Source organism: Protobothrops mucrosquamatus, unplaced genomic scaffold, assembly GCF_001527695.2.
Source record: "Protobothrops mucrosquamatus isolate PMUCROS unplaced genomic scaffold, P.Mucros_1.0 scaffold942, whole genome shotgun sequence".
Lineage (NCBI taxonomy): Eukaryota > Metazoa > Chordata > Lepidosauria > Squamata > Viperidae > Protobothrops > Protobothrops mucrosquamatus.
The window spans coordinates 904,669-916,230 of record NW_015387190.1 but is presented as its reverse complement, the minus strand read 5'-3'; the positions used below and the strand labels follow the sequence as shown (position 1 = coordinate 916,230).

General features: G+C 43.3%; 1 protein-coding gene across 1 annotated transcript; it reads left to right on the top strand.

The window, feature by feature from the left end:
• The first annotated feature begins 239 nt into the window (after window positions 1–239).
• On the top strand, window positions 240–3,111 carry LFNG (LFNG O-fucosylpeptide 3-beta-N-acetylglucosaminyltransferase). The gene is made up of 6 exons (XM_015819533.1): window positions 240–317; window positions 666–819; window positions 1,064–1,149; window positions 1,684–1,849; window positions 2,553–2,638; window positions 2,957–3,111. The coding sequence occupies exons 1-6, from the start codon at window positions 277–279 to the stop codon at window positions 3,021–3,023; spliced, it is 600 nt and encodes a 199-aa protein (XP_015675019.1). The 5' UTR covers window positions 240–276; the 3' UTR covers window positions 3,024–3,111.
• Window positions 3,112–11,562: the final 8,451 nt, after the last annotated feature.

Here is an 11,562-nt window from a genome sequence, read left to right as displayed (position 1 = left end):
TGTAGGATAATGGAGAACATCATAAGCCAAATGGGTTTACAAGGGGAAAAATATCCATAGTTGGACATCTCTCTTTTTGAGGACCATCATAATGTCCTCAAAGAGTATGAAAAATGTTTGAAAAGTATCCCCTTTGCTGATCCTTCTCATGTTATGGATTTTTGAATTCAGCTATAGTAACTTCACCTTGAATATTTTTCCTTGTCTCTCTCTTCAGGAAACGTTGTCAACACCAATTGTTCTGCTGCTCACAGCCGTCAAGCCTTATCCTGCAAGATGTCGGTGGAATATGACAAGTTCATTGAATCTGGACGAAAGTAAGAGCAAAGAAGAGGTTGGGTGAGGAGGGAGTTGAAGCTGTGGTTTGTAAAGCTGTAGGATCTGGGCTCCCTTCTTTTGGAAGGGAAATCAGTTCAGAAGTGGAACATCTCCTTGATCCATGCAAGTTCAATGTTGGCACTTAAATGGAGGAGTGAATTCTTCTCCGTTGTCCTTCTTGAATATGGTCTGGATGTGGTGATCTTGCCCACTGAAGTTCAATTAAAATGCTTAAATTCTAGAGTTCTTAGGCTGATTTCCTAATGGATCAAAGATCAGAGATCCAAGCATCTTTGAATTCTCTGGTTCCTGACCTAACCTCAGTCTTGTTTTCATCCTTGCATTAGGTGGTTTTGCCATGTGGACGATGATAATTATGTGAATGTCCAGATGCTAGTCAAACTGCTCTCCAGCTATGTTCATACGCAGGATATCTACATTGGGAAACCCAGTCTGGACAGGCCTATCCAGGCCACTGAGAGAATCAGTGAGAACAAGATGGTAAGCCAACAAGGAGAATGAGGGGACTTGAGGGTCAACATTCAAGGTTGTCCATGTGCATCTTCTGAGGGACTCTCCTGGTTCAAAGGAGGCGTCCCTTTCTTGGAGAAGACCTTGGATGGGATTCTCTCCTTGGGTCCCAACTAGTCTCTGGGAAGTTGGCCAACATTTTGACTCCATGTACTCTTTGGTGTCAAAGAAGAATTTCTTGAGTCTTCATCTCTTGATTCTTTTCATCCCACAGCATCCGGTCCACTTCTGGTTTGCCACTGGTGGTGCTGGTTTCTGCATCAGTCGTGGTCTGGCCCTGAAGATGACCCCTTGGGCCAGGTAAGAGACTTTGTTTTGTTGAGTGTATAGTTGTTGCAATAGACAAACTGGAGGATTAAAAAATAAGCAAGATACACACGTCAGCCACCCCTGACACATCTCAATGGAGGTGATGGGTTACAGATCAAACTCAGTGTTGTCTATGGGCTATTAGCATCTTGGATGCAGAAAGCCGTTTCTTAAAAGTATAAAGCAAGATACTTACTGGGACACGAAGGTTTTAGAGCTTTGTGCCTCCTTAATTTTCCAAATTTCCCTACGCTCTGCGCTTAACCTGTTGGAAACCCAGTTGTGACTTATTGAAATCATGGTTGAAAATGACACACGAATCCCTCACCTGACATTCCCTTCCTTTGGAGAACCACATTATTGAATTGTACTTGCACTTACACCTACACAAATATAAATGTTATGGCTTTTAATGTTAGATTTTCATCCTTTTTGTGTTTTCAAATTGCGAGCAAATGGAATAACGAAAAATCTTGCCCGTTTTCTCTCCCTCCTCAATTCTCTTCCCTCCCTCCCTCTCTTCAGCGGTGGGCACTTCATGAGCACGGCGGAAAAGATTCGTCTCCCTGACGATTGCACCATTGGGTACATCATAGAATCTGTCCTGGGGGTGAAACTGATCCGAAGTAATCTCTTCCACTCCCATCTCGAGAACCTCCATCAAGTGCCCAAATCAGAGCTCCATAAGCAGGTAAAAATGCTAAAGGATTTAAATCATCCAGGCCCAGAAGCAAAACATAGAAATACAGATGTTATCAGAGGTTGGAAATCTGGGTCAAACTTACCCCAGCTGAAATCATCCTGGGAGGAAGGCTACAAAGTTGGCCAGGAGACCCCATCTCCCCCCCCCACCCAAAATATACGTTCTGATGAATTGATATTTTGGGATGGACAAACCCATTTTGGCAGCCACTTGGGGAGAATTGCTAAAGGAATAACAGTGTTGGAAGGGACCTTGGAGGTCTTCTAGTCCAACCCCCTTGCTCAAGCAAGAGACCCTACACCATTTCATATAAGTAGTTGTCCAGTCTCTTCTTGAAAACCTCCAGTGATGGAGCACCCACAACTTCTGGAGGCAAGCTGTTCCACTGGTTAATTGTCCTCATTGTCAGGAAGTTTCTCCTTAGTTCTAGGTTGCTTCTCTCCTTGATTAGTTTCCATCCGTTGCTTCTTGTCCTGCGTTCAGGGGCTTTGGAGAATAGCTTGACTCCCTCTTCTTTGTGGCAGCCCCTGAGATACTGGAAGACTGTTATCATGTCACCCCTCGTCCTTCTCTTCATTAAACTAGACAGACCCAATTCCAGCAACCGTTCTTTGTATGTTTTAAAGAGAAACATCTCTTTGTTGCACTTGTAGCTCAAATCTTGCATTTTTTCCCTCCTCTTTTTTCCAAGGTTACTTTGAGTTATGGGATGTTTGAAAACAAGAGGAATTCCATCCATATGAAGGGGGCTTTCTCCGTGGAGGAAGATCCTTCCAGGTGAGAATCATATCTGTCTGTTATCTGAATTAGCTGAAATTTACACCGTATATATATATTGTCACCCCTAAACAAGCGAATCGCTGCGCTGCTTAAGTGAATAACCCGGTCCATTGACTTAATAGTAGTAATAATAATAATAATAATAATGATGATGATGATGATGATGATGATGATGATGATGATGATGATGATGATGATGATGTTGGAAGGGACCTTGGAGGTCATCTAGTCCAACCCACCCCGAGACATTGTAATTTAGATCACAACCTGTGTGCTGATTTGGATTAATCCCCAAATCCCCTTTTTGTCTTCTAGGTTTCGCTCCATCCATTGCTTGCTGTACCCGGATACGCCTTGGTGTCCTTCCAACGTCGTTTACTAAAAATCTCGACGTCCCCTTAACCTCGTCCCGAGATCCTCGGTATCCGAAGAGCTTCTGGGACCTGTATTTTGTATCACTAGTGTGTGCGTGTGTGCGTCCTTTGTTTGCTGTGAAGCAATGAGCTCCTAATTTACGGTGGTTCATTCACAGTGTATGTGTGTTTCCTCCGGCTGCTGTGTGGTCTTGTGTTCCTCGCTGTCCACGCGGTGACTATCAGGGTATCAATATTTTAGAAGCTTCCTAATGAAAGAACAATTGTTACAGGTTTTTTTTTTTTTTTTTTACCAGCCCTCTCCTCCTTTGCAAGGGCTTCAGGCTGGTTGTGTATTGTGAAAAGGTCTTTTCTGTCTGCCATCTGCTGAACGCAACGCTGGAGGTTTCTTGGCGAAAAGGCTTCCTTTCCCCATCATATAATATTCTTTTCTTTCCGTCCATTTCTTACGAGCCGTAGTGCCCAGAAAAGCCCAAACCACTGCAGGGTGCAAACGGCCAAATCTGAAATGCTTTTAAACCATGTGTTGTGGCAGATGCTAAGCTGATCTAGAATTGCCCCTGTTTTAACCGGTCGCATCAAAGAAACGGCAAGCGTTTCTCAAATTTGCAACTTTAAAAGGGGTGGCTTTCAATTCCCAGAATTCCCCGGCCAGCTTCCATGTCAAGCGTACTGGCTGGGAAATTCTGGGAGCTGGAAGTCCACCCTTCTTAAAAAGCACAGGCTGGGGAATTCTTGGAATTGAAGTCTTAAAGTTGCCCAGTTTGAGAAACACTGGACTAACGCTTAACCTGGTTATGTAGTGGTTTGGGCTGTTTGAGGCCATCAACACCTGCAAGATGGGTGTTCACAGCCTCGGAACCAACGTCTGGATGCCATCTTGCAGATGTTCACCCACACCTCTCCTCCCAAATCTGCTCTTTTTCAGCTGGGGTCCTTTGGCTTTGTGGTACTCCCCATTCCAAATCTTTCTGGCTGGGAACTATTGGATCGGGAATCTAACATAGCTTGAGGACGCCCGCTTGAAGAAAAAGCAACTTTTGGCCATCAGTTGTCTTTCTTCCAATTTTTGCCCACCCTTTTTTCCCATCCTGCTTGTTCCTTCCTGCTTTTTCAGGCTCCGCGTAATTTTTCAGATGAAGGTTTACATAGGAAACAGACTTTTGTTGATTTGCTCTGTGTGTGTTTTTGTAAATGTTTGTTGGGGGGTGTTTTGGGGTCGTTCCTTTCCCCCGTACTATGTGTAGATTTCCCTCTGAGAGGTGCTTTTTTTTTCTTCTCCTAAATTCATTAAGAGCTGGTCTCTTGAACACTCGCTGTTTTCAGTTGCACTGAAGGGAGACTCAAACGATAAAAGAGAGTTTTTTTTGGCAAGGAGCTATTATCTAATCCTTTTTACCCTGGCCTCAATGCCTTTACTGAAGCTTGGTGGGCTTCTTACAAGTAAATAGGCAAAGGATTGCAAACTGCACCTAAATCCAGAACTATGGAACGCAGCCAGGCAGAATTAAATAAATATTCAATACCAAATGTATAAGCAAAGAGTTGATAGCAGATTGGAACGCTACAGCTCCATAAATCCTCAATTCCAATCTTAATTTATTATTATTATTATTATTATTATTATTATTATTATATTATTATTATTAACAAACACTTACTTGGCTGTATTCATAGTCCTGTCTTGCTGCACAAATGACAACAGAAGCCTATGTAGATTCAGAATTTTAGATCCTTTGGAAGATGCAATTATTTTGATTCTACTAAATATATATATATAAAATGAGCAATCCTCTGTGGAATTTACTCAGGAGGAGATCCTACCCTGTTGAATGGGATCTGTTCCCAGGAAAGCACAAAATAGGTGGCCCACGAGATAGGGCCCCAACTGAATTAATATTTAAGTAAGTAATTTAAGTAATATTTAATTTTACTTACTGTAAGTAAGTCTTTAATTTTATGGACCAATTGGGAGGAACCAGTGTCCGTTAAAGCCAAATGTTCGTTAAACCCAACATTATGTAACGCCTGTGAATGTTACCTGATGTTCATAATATTTATGTTATATACCCATGTACTTTACAAAAAAATATATGGGCGCGTGGTCTGATTTACGAAACAGCAGACCAAGCTGTTGTTGACTGAAATCGCCCAAATTCAGATATTGTCTGTAAAATCCAAAGTCTGTTGAATCAGGGTCTGTAAAATTGAGATGTTATCGTAGCAACATCCAGACTCAGCGTTTTGTGATTGGTAGAGAATGACTTGTGTTATTAATTTAAAAGGACTATAAAATGTTGGAAGCAATGAGGGATCCTGTATTCCTCTTGTAAGTTGGACGTGGTGTTGATTCACCGTCTCCCTTCGTTGTAACGCCTCTGTCTTTGGGCCAAGGTGATTTGGCTGCAGCATTTGCACCCCAAGAGTTGCATTTAACTCTCCTGCAAAATGCCACATCGCCTTTTCTTCCTAGGTCCCAAAGGCAGAGATGGAGAGCCAAAAGCTTCCCTTGCAAACGAAAAGAAAAAAACAAAAAACAAAAAGAGAGGCCCATACTGGGTAGTGTTTGTAAATATTTTATTGCAACAGTGTTATTTACTGTGCCTTTTTTTTTTTAAATGTTGAGTCCTGTGTGATTTTGTCAAAAGTGCGTTTAAAAGTGGTGGATCAGCAAAAAAAAAAAGAAAGAGGAAAAACTGTTGTTTTTTTTCTTGGTCTGTTGAAAGAACAAAAATATGGAAAAAGTTTTATGTTGTTTGACACTTGTCTGTAATTTATAAATCCCAGTATCTGGGATGTTGCTTTCTGTAAAGTACTGTACATATATAATGTGACTCTCGCTATAAATATTAAAGAGGAAAAATGCAGCATGTGTGGGAGGGAAAGAATGATTTAATATTCTCAGGGAATTAAACCTGATCACCACCACAGAGTGCCTGTGGCTGATGTCTTCTCTGTGCTTTCAATAAAAGAATTTGTTGGCTAATTAATTATTTGCAGCTCTTCTTTTTTTGGGGGGACCACTTATTGCTTTCTCTGCTTCCTGGGGGATTCTGGGAATTGAAGTCCACATGTCTTCAAAGTTTCACACGTCTTCAAAGTTTCCAAATTTGAGAAAAACCAGAAGGTCCCTCCCAACTCTGTTATGCTGTTCTAAATCGTAAGAACTAATCTAGCTTGTGCCTAGAGCCTTGGGATCCAGGAAGAGGAGCTGGTTGGACTAGAAGACCTCCCAAGGTCCCTTCCAGCCCTGTGATTCAGTCTGATTGAGGAATTTACAGGTAGTTCTTAACTTATGACCACAATGGAGCCCAAAATTTCTGATGCTAAGCCAGACCTTTGTTTTGCCATAAATCGAGGACTTATTATATGCTAATTCTATCTGAATTTTAATGGAAGATGGTGCTTGTCCATGGAGAACACAGGCAGGTGCTGCCACCTTGTGGACAGAAAGGGTACAACCCACCAGGCCCATTGAAAAGGAAGATAAAGCCATTCAAAGTGAGTAATGAAATAGAGGCGAGTATAAACCATTCATTAGCCAGAGAGCATCGCCTTTTCAAAGTTGTTTATTTTAAAACATGAAACCCAAGCTGAATAGAAACCACAGGAATTACACTTAGAATCGTTTCTCTTGTAATATCTGCAGAACAGAAAGGACACAAACCGGTAAAAAAAAACAAAAAACAAAAACAGCTACAGTACAATGTCATAAAATCAACCAAAAGTCAAAAGAAAAGTTTTTCAAAAAAAATAATCGTGGTCAGGCTGACAGCCACCCCCCCCCTCCATCGTTTAAACCCCCGCGAAACTTCAAAAACATTTTGGGGTCCGGTGGAGAACTTTGAAAGAAGCTAAGTCCTGTCTAAAGGCTTTTAAAAAATTATATTTATATATATTTTAATATACATATATTATATATGTATACAGAAAAGTAGAAGGCTGTATTATTAACCATTGTGGTTTGAAGCAAAACCCGATTTGAAAATGCCGGCCAGAGTTTGACTTGGTAGAATTTGCCGCACCTCTCAAAAAATAAAAACAAAATAAAATAAAATTGGAGAGCGACAGAATTAAAGTCACAAACAATTCCCAGGTTTATGTCTCTTCATGAACGGCGGAGAGGAAAACAGAATCGCGGGTTGCCAATGGACCACAGCACCAAACTCAGACGGCTCTTGTGCCTTTCGTAGTCCTGGCAGGTGGAAATCAGGTGAAGTTTGGCCCTGCATCATAAAGAGTTGGCATCGCCTGCCAATTTAGGATGCGGGTTGGATGGGTAATAAACCAGGATTCTTTGCAACTGGGGCTTTAGTGGACCTGTTTGCAAGCCCCAATATTGGCCACCCTAATAGAGAGTTCAATGCAAAATTTATTGACGTGGGGGAAGAGAATAAGACAGGCCCGTTCTTGACCACAAAACAACAATATTCCCGGGAAGGAAATATTCCTCGGGGAAGGAAATCAAAGCTTTGCCACGTTGGGGACCAGCAGCTCTGAGGGATTACAATTCCCAGAATCCCCACCCAAGCTCCCTGAAAAGCTGAGTTGATTCAGGGGGACGGGTGTCCAACCCAACTTGAGAGATGGATCCGGGTGTACTGGAGAGGGAGGAGTGCAAACAGGAGGAACGCCCTCCTTGCATAGAGAGAAAAGTGTGGTTTGTTGAAGACACAAAAGCACCAAGAACTAGCCTGAGGCTAGTCCAAGCAGCTACTGCTGGTTGTTGTTGCGTTAACAAGGTAAGAAAATGTCCAGCACTGCTTACTGCGGTCCACGCTTCAGCCCTGATCAAACGGGCTCTAAGTTTGGTCTCTGAGGGTGTCGGTGTGTAGCTGTGCCATTTGGTCCTAAGTGCACCATTTTCTCTCTGAGAAACTCCCTTGAGGCTGGGAGATGGTTCACATGGGAAATCAGAGGACTAACTAACAAGGATGGGGTGGTCTTCCACCACACTAGGTCTTAGCCGATTGTGGAGAGGTCCCATCACTTTCTCAACGCCTCTCCTGGTGGCAGAAGGCGTCATCTCTCTCAACGAGAACTCATTCGCTACAAGCAGGAGCATCTGCCTTGGACTGAACCAAAGCACTGGTCCTCTTAACTCGGGACTCTTACCAATGGCTGGTGGTCAAGTTTTCTGCTCCATTTGGACCAGAGGACCTGGCCAAGAACCTGCCTTGTTACATGGAGATCGTTCCAGCTAGCAATGCTCCAAAGATCTCAAAGCTAGCTATGGATCACAATGACATGCCTACCACACCTAGGATCCAGAGATCTACTCCTTCAGATCTGAGAGATTCACTCTTAAAAGAACTTGGGGGATCATGCATGGTCTGAAGCCCCACTCTTTTGAGAAACATGCCTCAAAAATAAGCAGAGACCTAGATGGGTTTTTTGAATCCTGGTCTACCTACTTGGCCATCAATTACAGGATGAAGAATAGAAACAGAAGGCTGAAGGGTCATTTTTTCTTCTTCTGAAGAAAAGGCTTTTTTAACCCAATGTGGTCCAAGCCAGACCCTTCTAGGTCTCTTGAAGACAACAGCTTGCAAGCTGCAGGAAGCTGCCATCCACCCTTTTCTGTTGGCCTTCATCAGAGACACCTGAACTGGATCTACTCACTTGATACTTCAAGCTTCATACTTCTGGAGGAAGATGCCAGATTGATGGGGGAGGTAGCCAATGGAGCACCTCCCCTTACACCACAGCTCAGAAAGGGTGGGGTAAAGACCAAAGGCTGCACAACTCCAGCCTCGTTTCACCTCTATGGCTTTTAAAAGACTTTATTTTTTTGGCACAGATGCAGTTGAACAATGTCCAGAACCTTCACCGCAAGAAGCTTTTGACACGACCCGATGCACAAAATCCTAGGTCTCAAGTCTTTCAAAGAAGTGGGCACAACTGGTCAAGCGAGTCTTAAAGCAGATGAACCCCCAAAGCAACGTTCCTTCTGCTCTAGTGGCCTCCGTCTATGGTCAAAACTGAACGATGGACCAGACCCACCATTCAACCATCTCTTGACCTGGGTTGCTACAAGGATCACCCCCCCCACACACACACACCTTCCGCCCTTCCTCGCTGTTCAAGCTGGTAACACACAGATCACAAGGATGCCTTGGCCTTCTCAAACGCACTAAGCACTTAAGAGAAACACCAACAGATATTCCCAACTACTCAACTGCCCAGTAGACCTTAGGAAGCACCAGCATGCTTTGGGGAAAACATAGATCTTGAGTCTTTGATGGGCCACAGATGGACAAGCACAACAGGTCTACGCGGCAAGTGTGCTTGGTCGGAGCAGCAACTGAATTTAACGCACCCACGCTAAAGTTTCTGTGATGCTCCAGAAATTTTGTCCTTGGTAAAACTGTTCCACGTTTAGGCCAGGTTCAACCTTTCATTCCTATCCCTTCCATTCCAGTTAAGCTGGCCGTACCTGAGGTATTTAATTCACACATACCCACCAGATTTTTTTTTTTTTTAAATTGAGGCTAGTTGAGAAGATCCTAACCTTCAAGTTTAGATACATGGATGAATATCAAAAAAAATTTCTTTTTAACCTTAAACCTTTTCTCATCTTAAGAAGCCAAAGAAAATTCAAAATGAAGTCAGCTAATATTACAGACAGGATACAAAAACACGAACACTTTTGGACAGCACACAGAAAAATAAATTCACAGCCAAAAGTCTTGACTCGGTGTTGTTTTTTTTGTTTTTGTTTAAACAATTACAATGCAGTCTTCAACACTGGATGGGAGAAGTCCATCCCCATGCTATGTACATTTCACATTGTGGACAGACGCTTCATCAGCTTGAGATGGTCCACGTTTTCTTTAGGATTGCTGTGATGTTGTCGCAGGAAAAACAATTCCCTTGCCAATGGCTACCATCCCTCGGGAAGGAAGGAAGGAAGGAAGGAAGGAAGGAAGGAAGGAAGAGTTATAGGGCTCCATTTTTCCACTCCAACTTATTTGTCCCCCTACTCAACGTCACTTGAATTTCAGAACTTAGGCCAAACGGACCATAGGGATGGTTCCCCCCCCCCCATGACCAAGTGGCCAGAAAAGTCAACGACGACGTCCTGGGAGTTCTTGACTTGCAAAAAAACCCCAAAAAACAAAGAGAGAAAGCTAAGAGAACAGGAAAATAAAATATTTTGTGGGGTTCGCCTACTAGACCACAGAAGCTGGTGCAGAAGCCCTGATGAAGACACCAAGCCAGCCAACAGTCAACACTCTGCCAGCCAATAATTGAGGGAGGGAGGGAACTTGGCTCGGAAGGAGAGGACAGCCAGCCAGCGGTGAACAGCCCTTAGCAGTCGAAATGGTTTTGCCACGGATGCTTGGCACGAAGGAGAAGATGGGGGAGGTGCTCCCTGCTTCTCTTTAAAGGCATACAAGTGACCATGCACACTCACATTTTCTGAAAGAGAGCCATTCAGGCATGCTCCACCACAAGATCCAGCAACTGTTGGCGTCCCCAGCAATCCATATTTACATGTGTCTGTGTGTATAGACACACATCTAGTGGACTCTTGGCCCCGTCAAGAGAAGCACACCATACGTTGAGATGATTCTGTAATCTCGGTTAGCTGAAAAGTCTGGCTGAGTTCAAAGTCCCTGGAGAAAACTCAACCTGCATCGAACTCCGATCTGATAGCTTGGTCTTCTCCATGAGGTTGTCTTCTGCCTGTTGGAAAATGCTTCAGTGAGTGTTGGGCACACCAAGCTGAAGCTTCTTCACCATCGAAGCGATGGATCCTTCTCAGGAGAAAGTCACTTTCTGTAGTGGTTATTACAACCTATGTTGCTGCTGGTCCCTGCCTTAAGATGGTCATACTCCAGTTTTCTTCCATCTGGAGAAGACTGAGGAGGAAGGATGGTCTTCCTGCTCGCTGCAAACTAAACTACCAAGAATGTTCTTCTGAAGTTGTGTGATGATTCAGACAGCTCAAATTTTCTTTTAAGGGCACGCTTCAAAAGGTAGACTACAAAGGAATGTATTTCTGGGGTGTCACATTTGTACAAATACCTTTGGGGTTGGAAGCATGTCCAGTTCCTCTCCTAACACACCTGGGTGCTGAGCTGCATTCCTGGGACCTAGAGATAGATTGCAAAGCTGAGTAGGCTACCTGCACATACTCACAAACAATGGCTTACGTGACCCTGATGCTCAAGAAATACTAACAGTGGTTTTGTATCCTCTCATTCTGCTTGCAAGCTGCATCTAAGGATTTCAGAGCCTGCTAATAATCTAGGTTTTTCAAAGCAAGCAAGCAAGAAGGTGGAGGTACGTGTGGCCATCTCTAAAGGTGAAAGCAAGCAAAACTTCCTCTCAAATGTGCAAAACCTGAAAAGGAAGTCTTCGTGCTTTAAAATGAGAAGACCCAAGAGATAAACAAGAATAGGGTGAAACTATTCAATAGCCTAATCATCTCACATAGTAGGAACACCGGTAGGAGCCCTACAGCAATGGTTCTTCTTCCCAATTTGCTGCTCAGCTTTACTATCAACAAGTTAAGAAGCAACTGGTCCATAGATGGTCTTC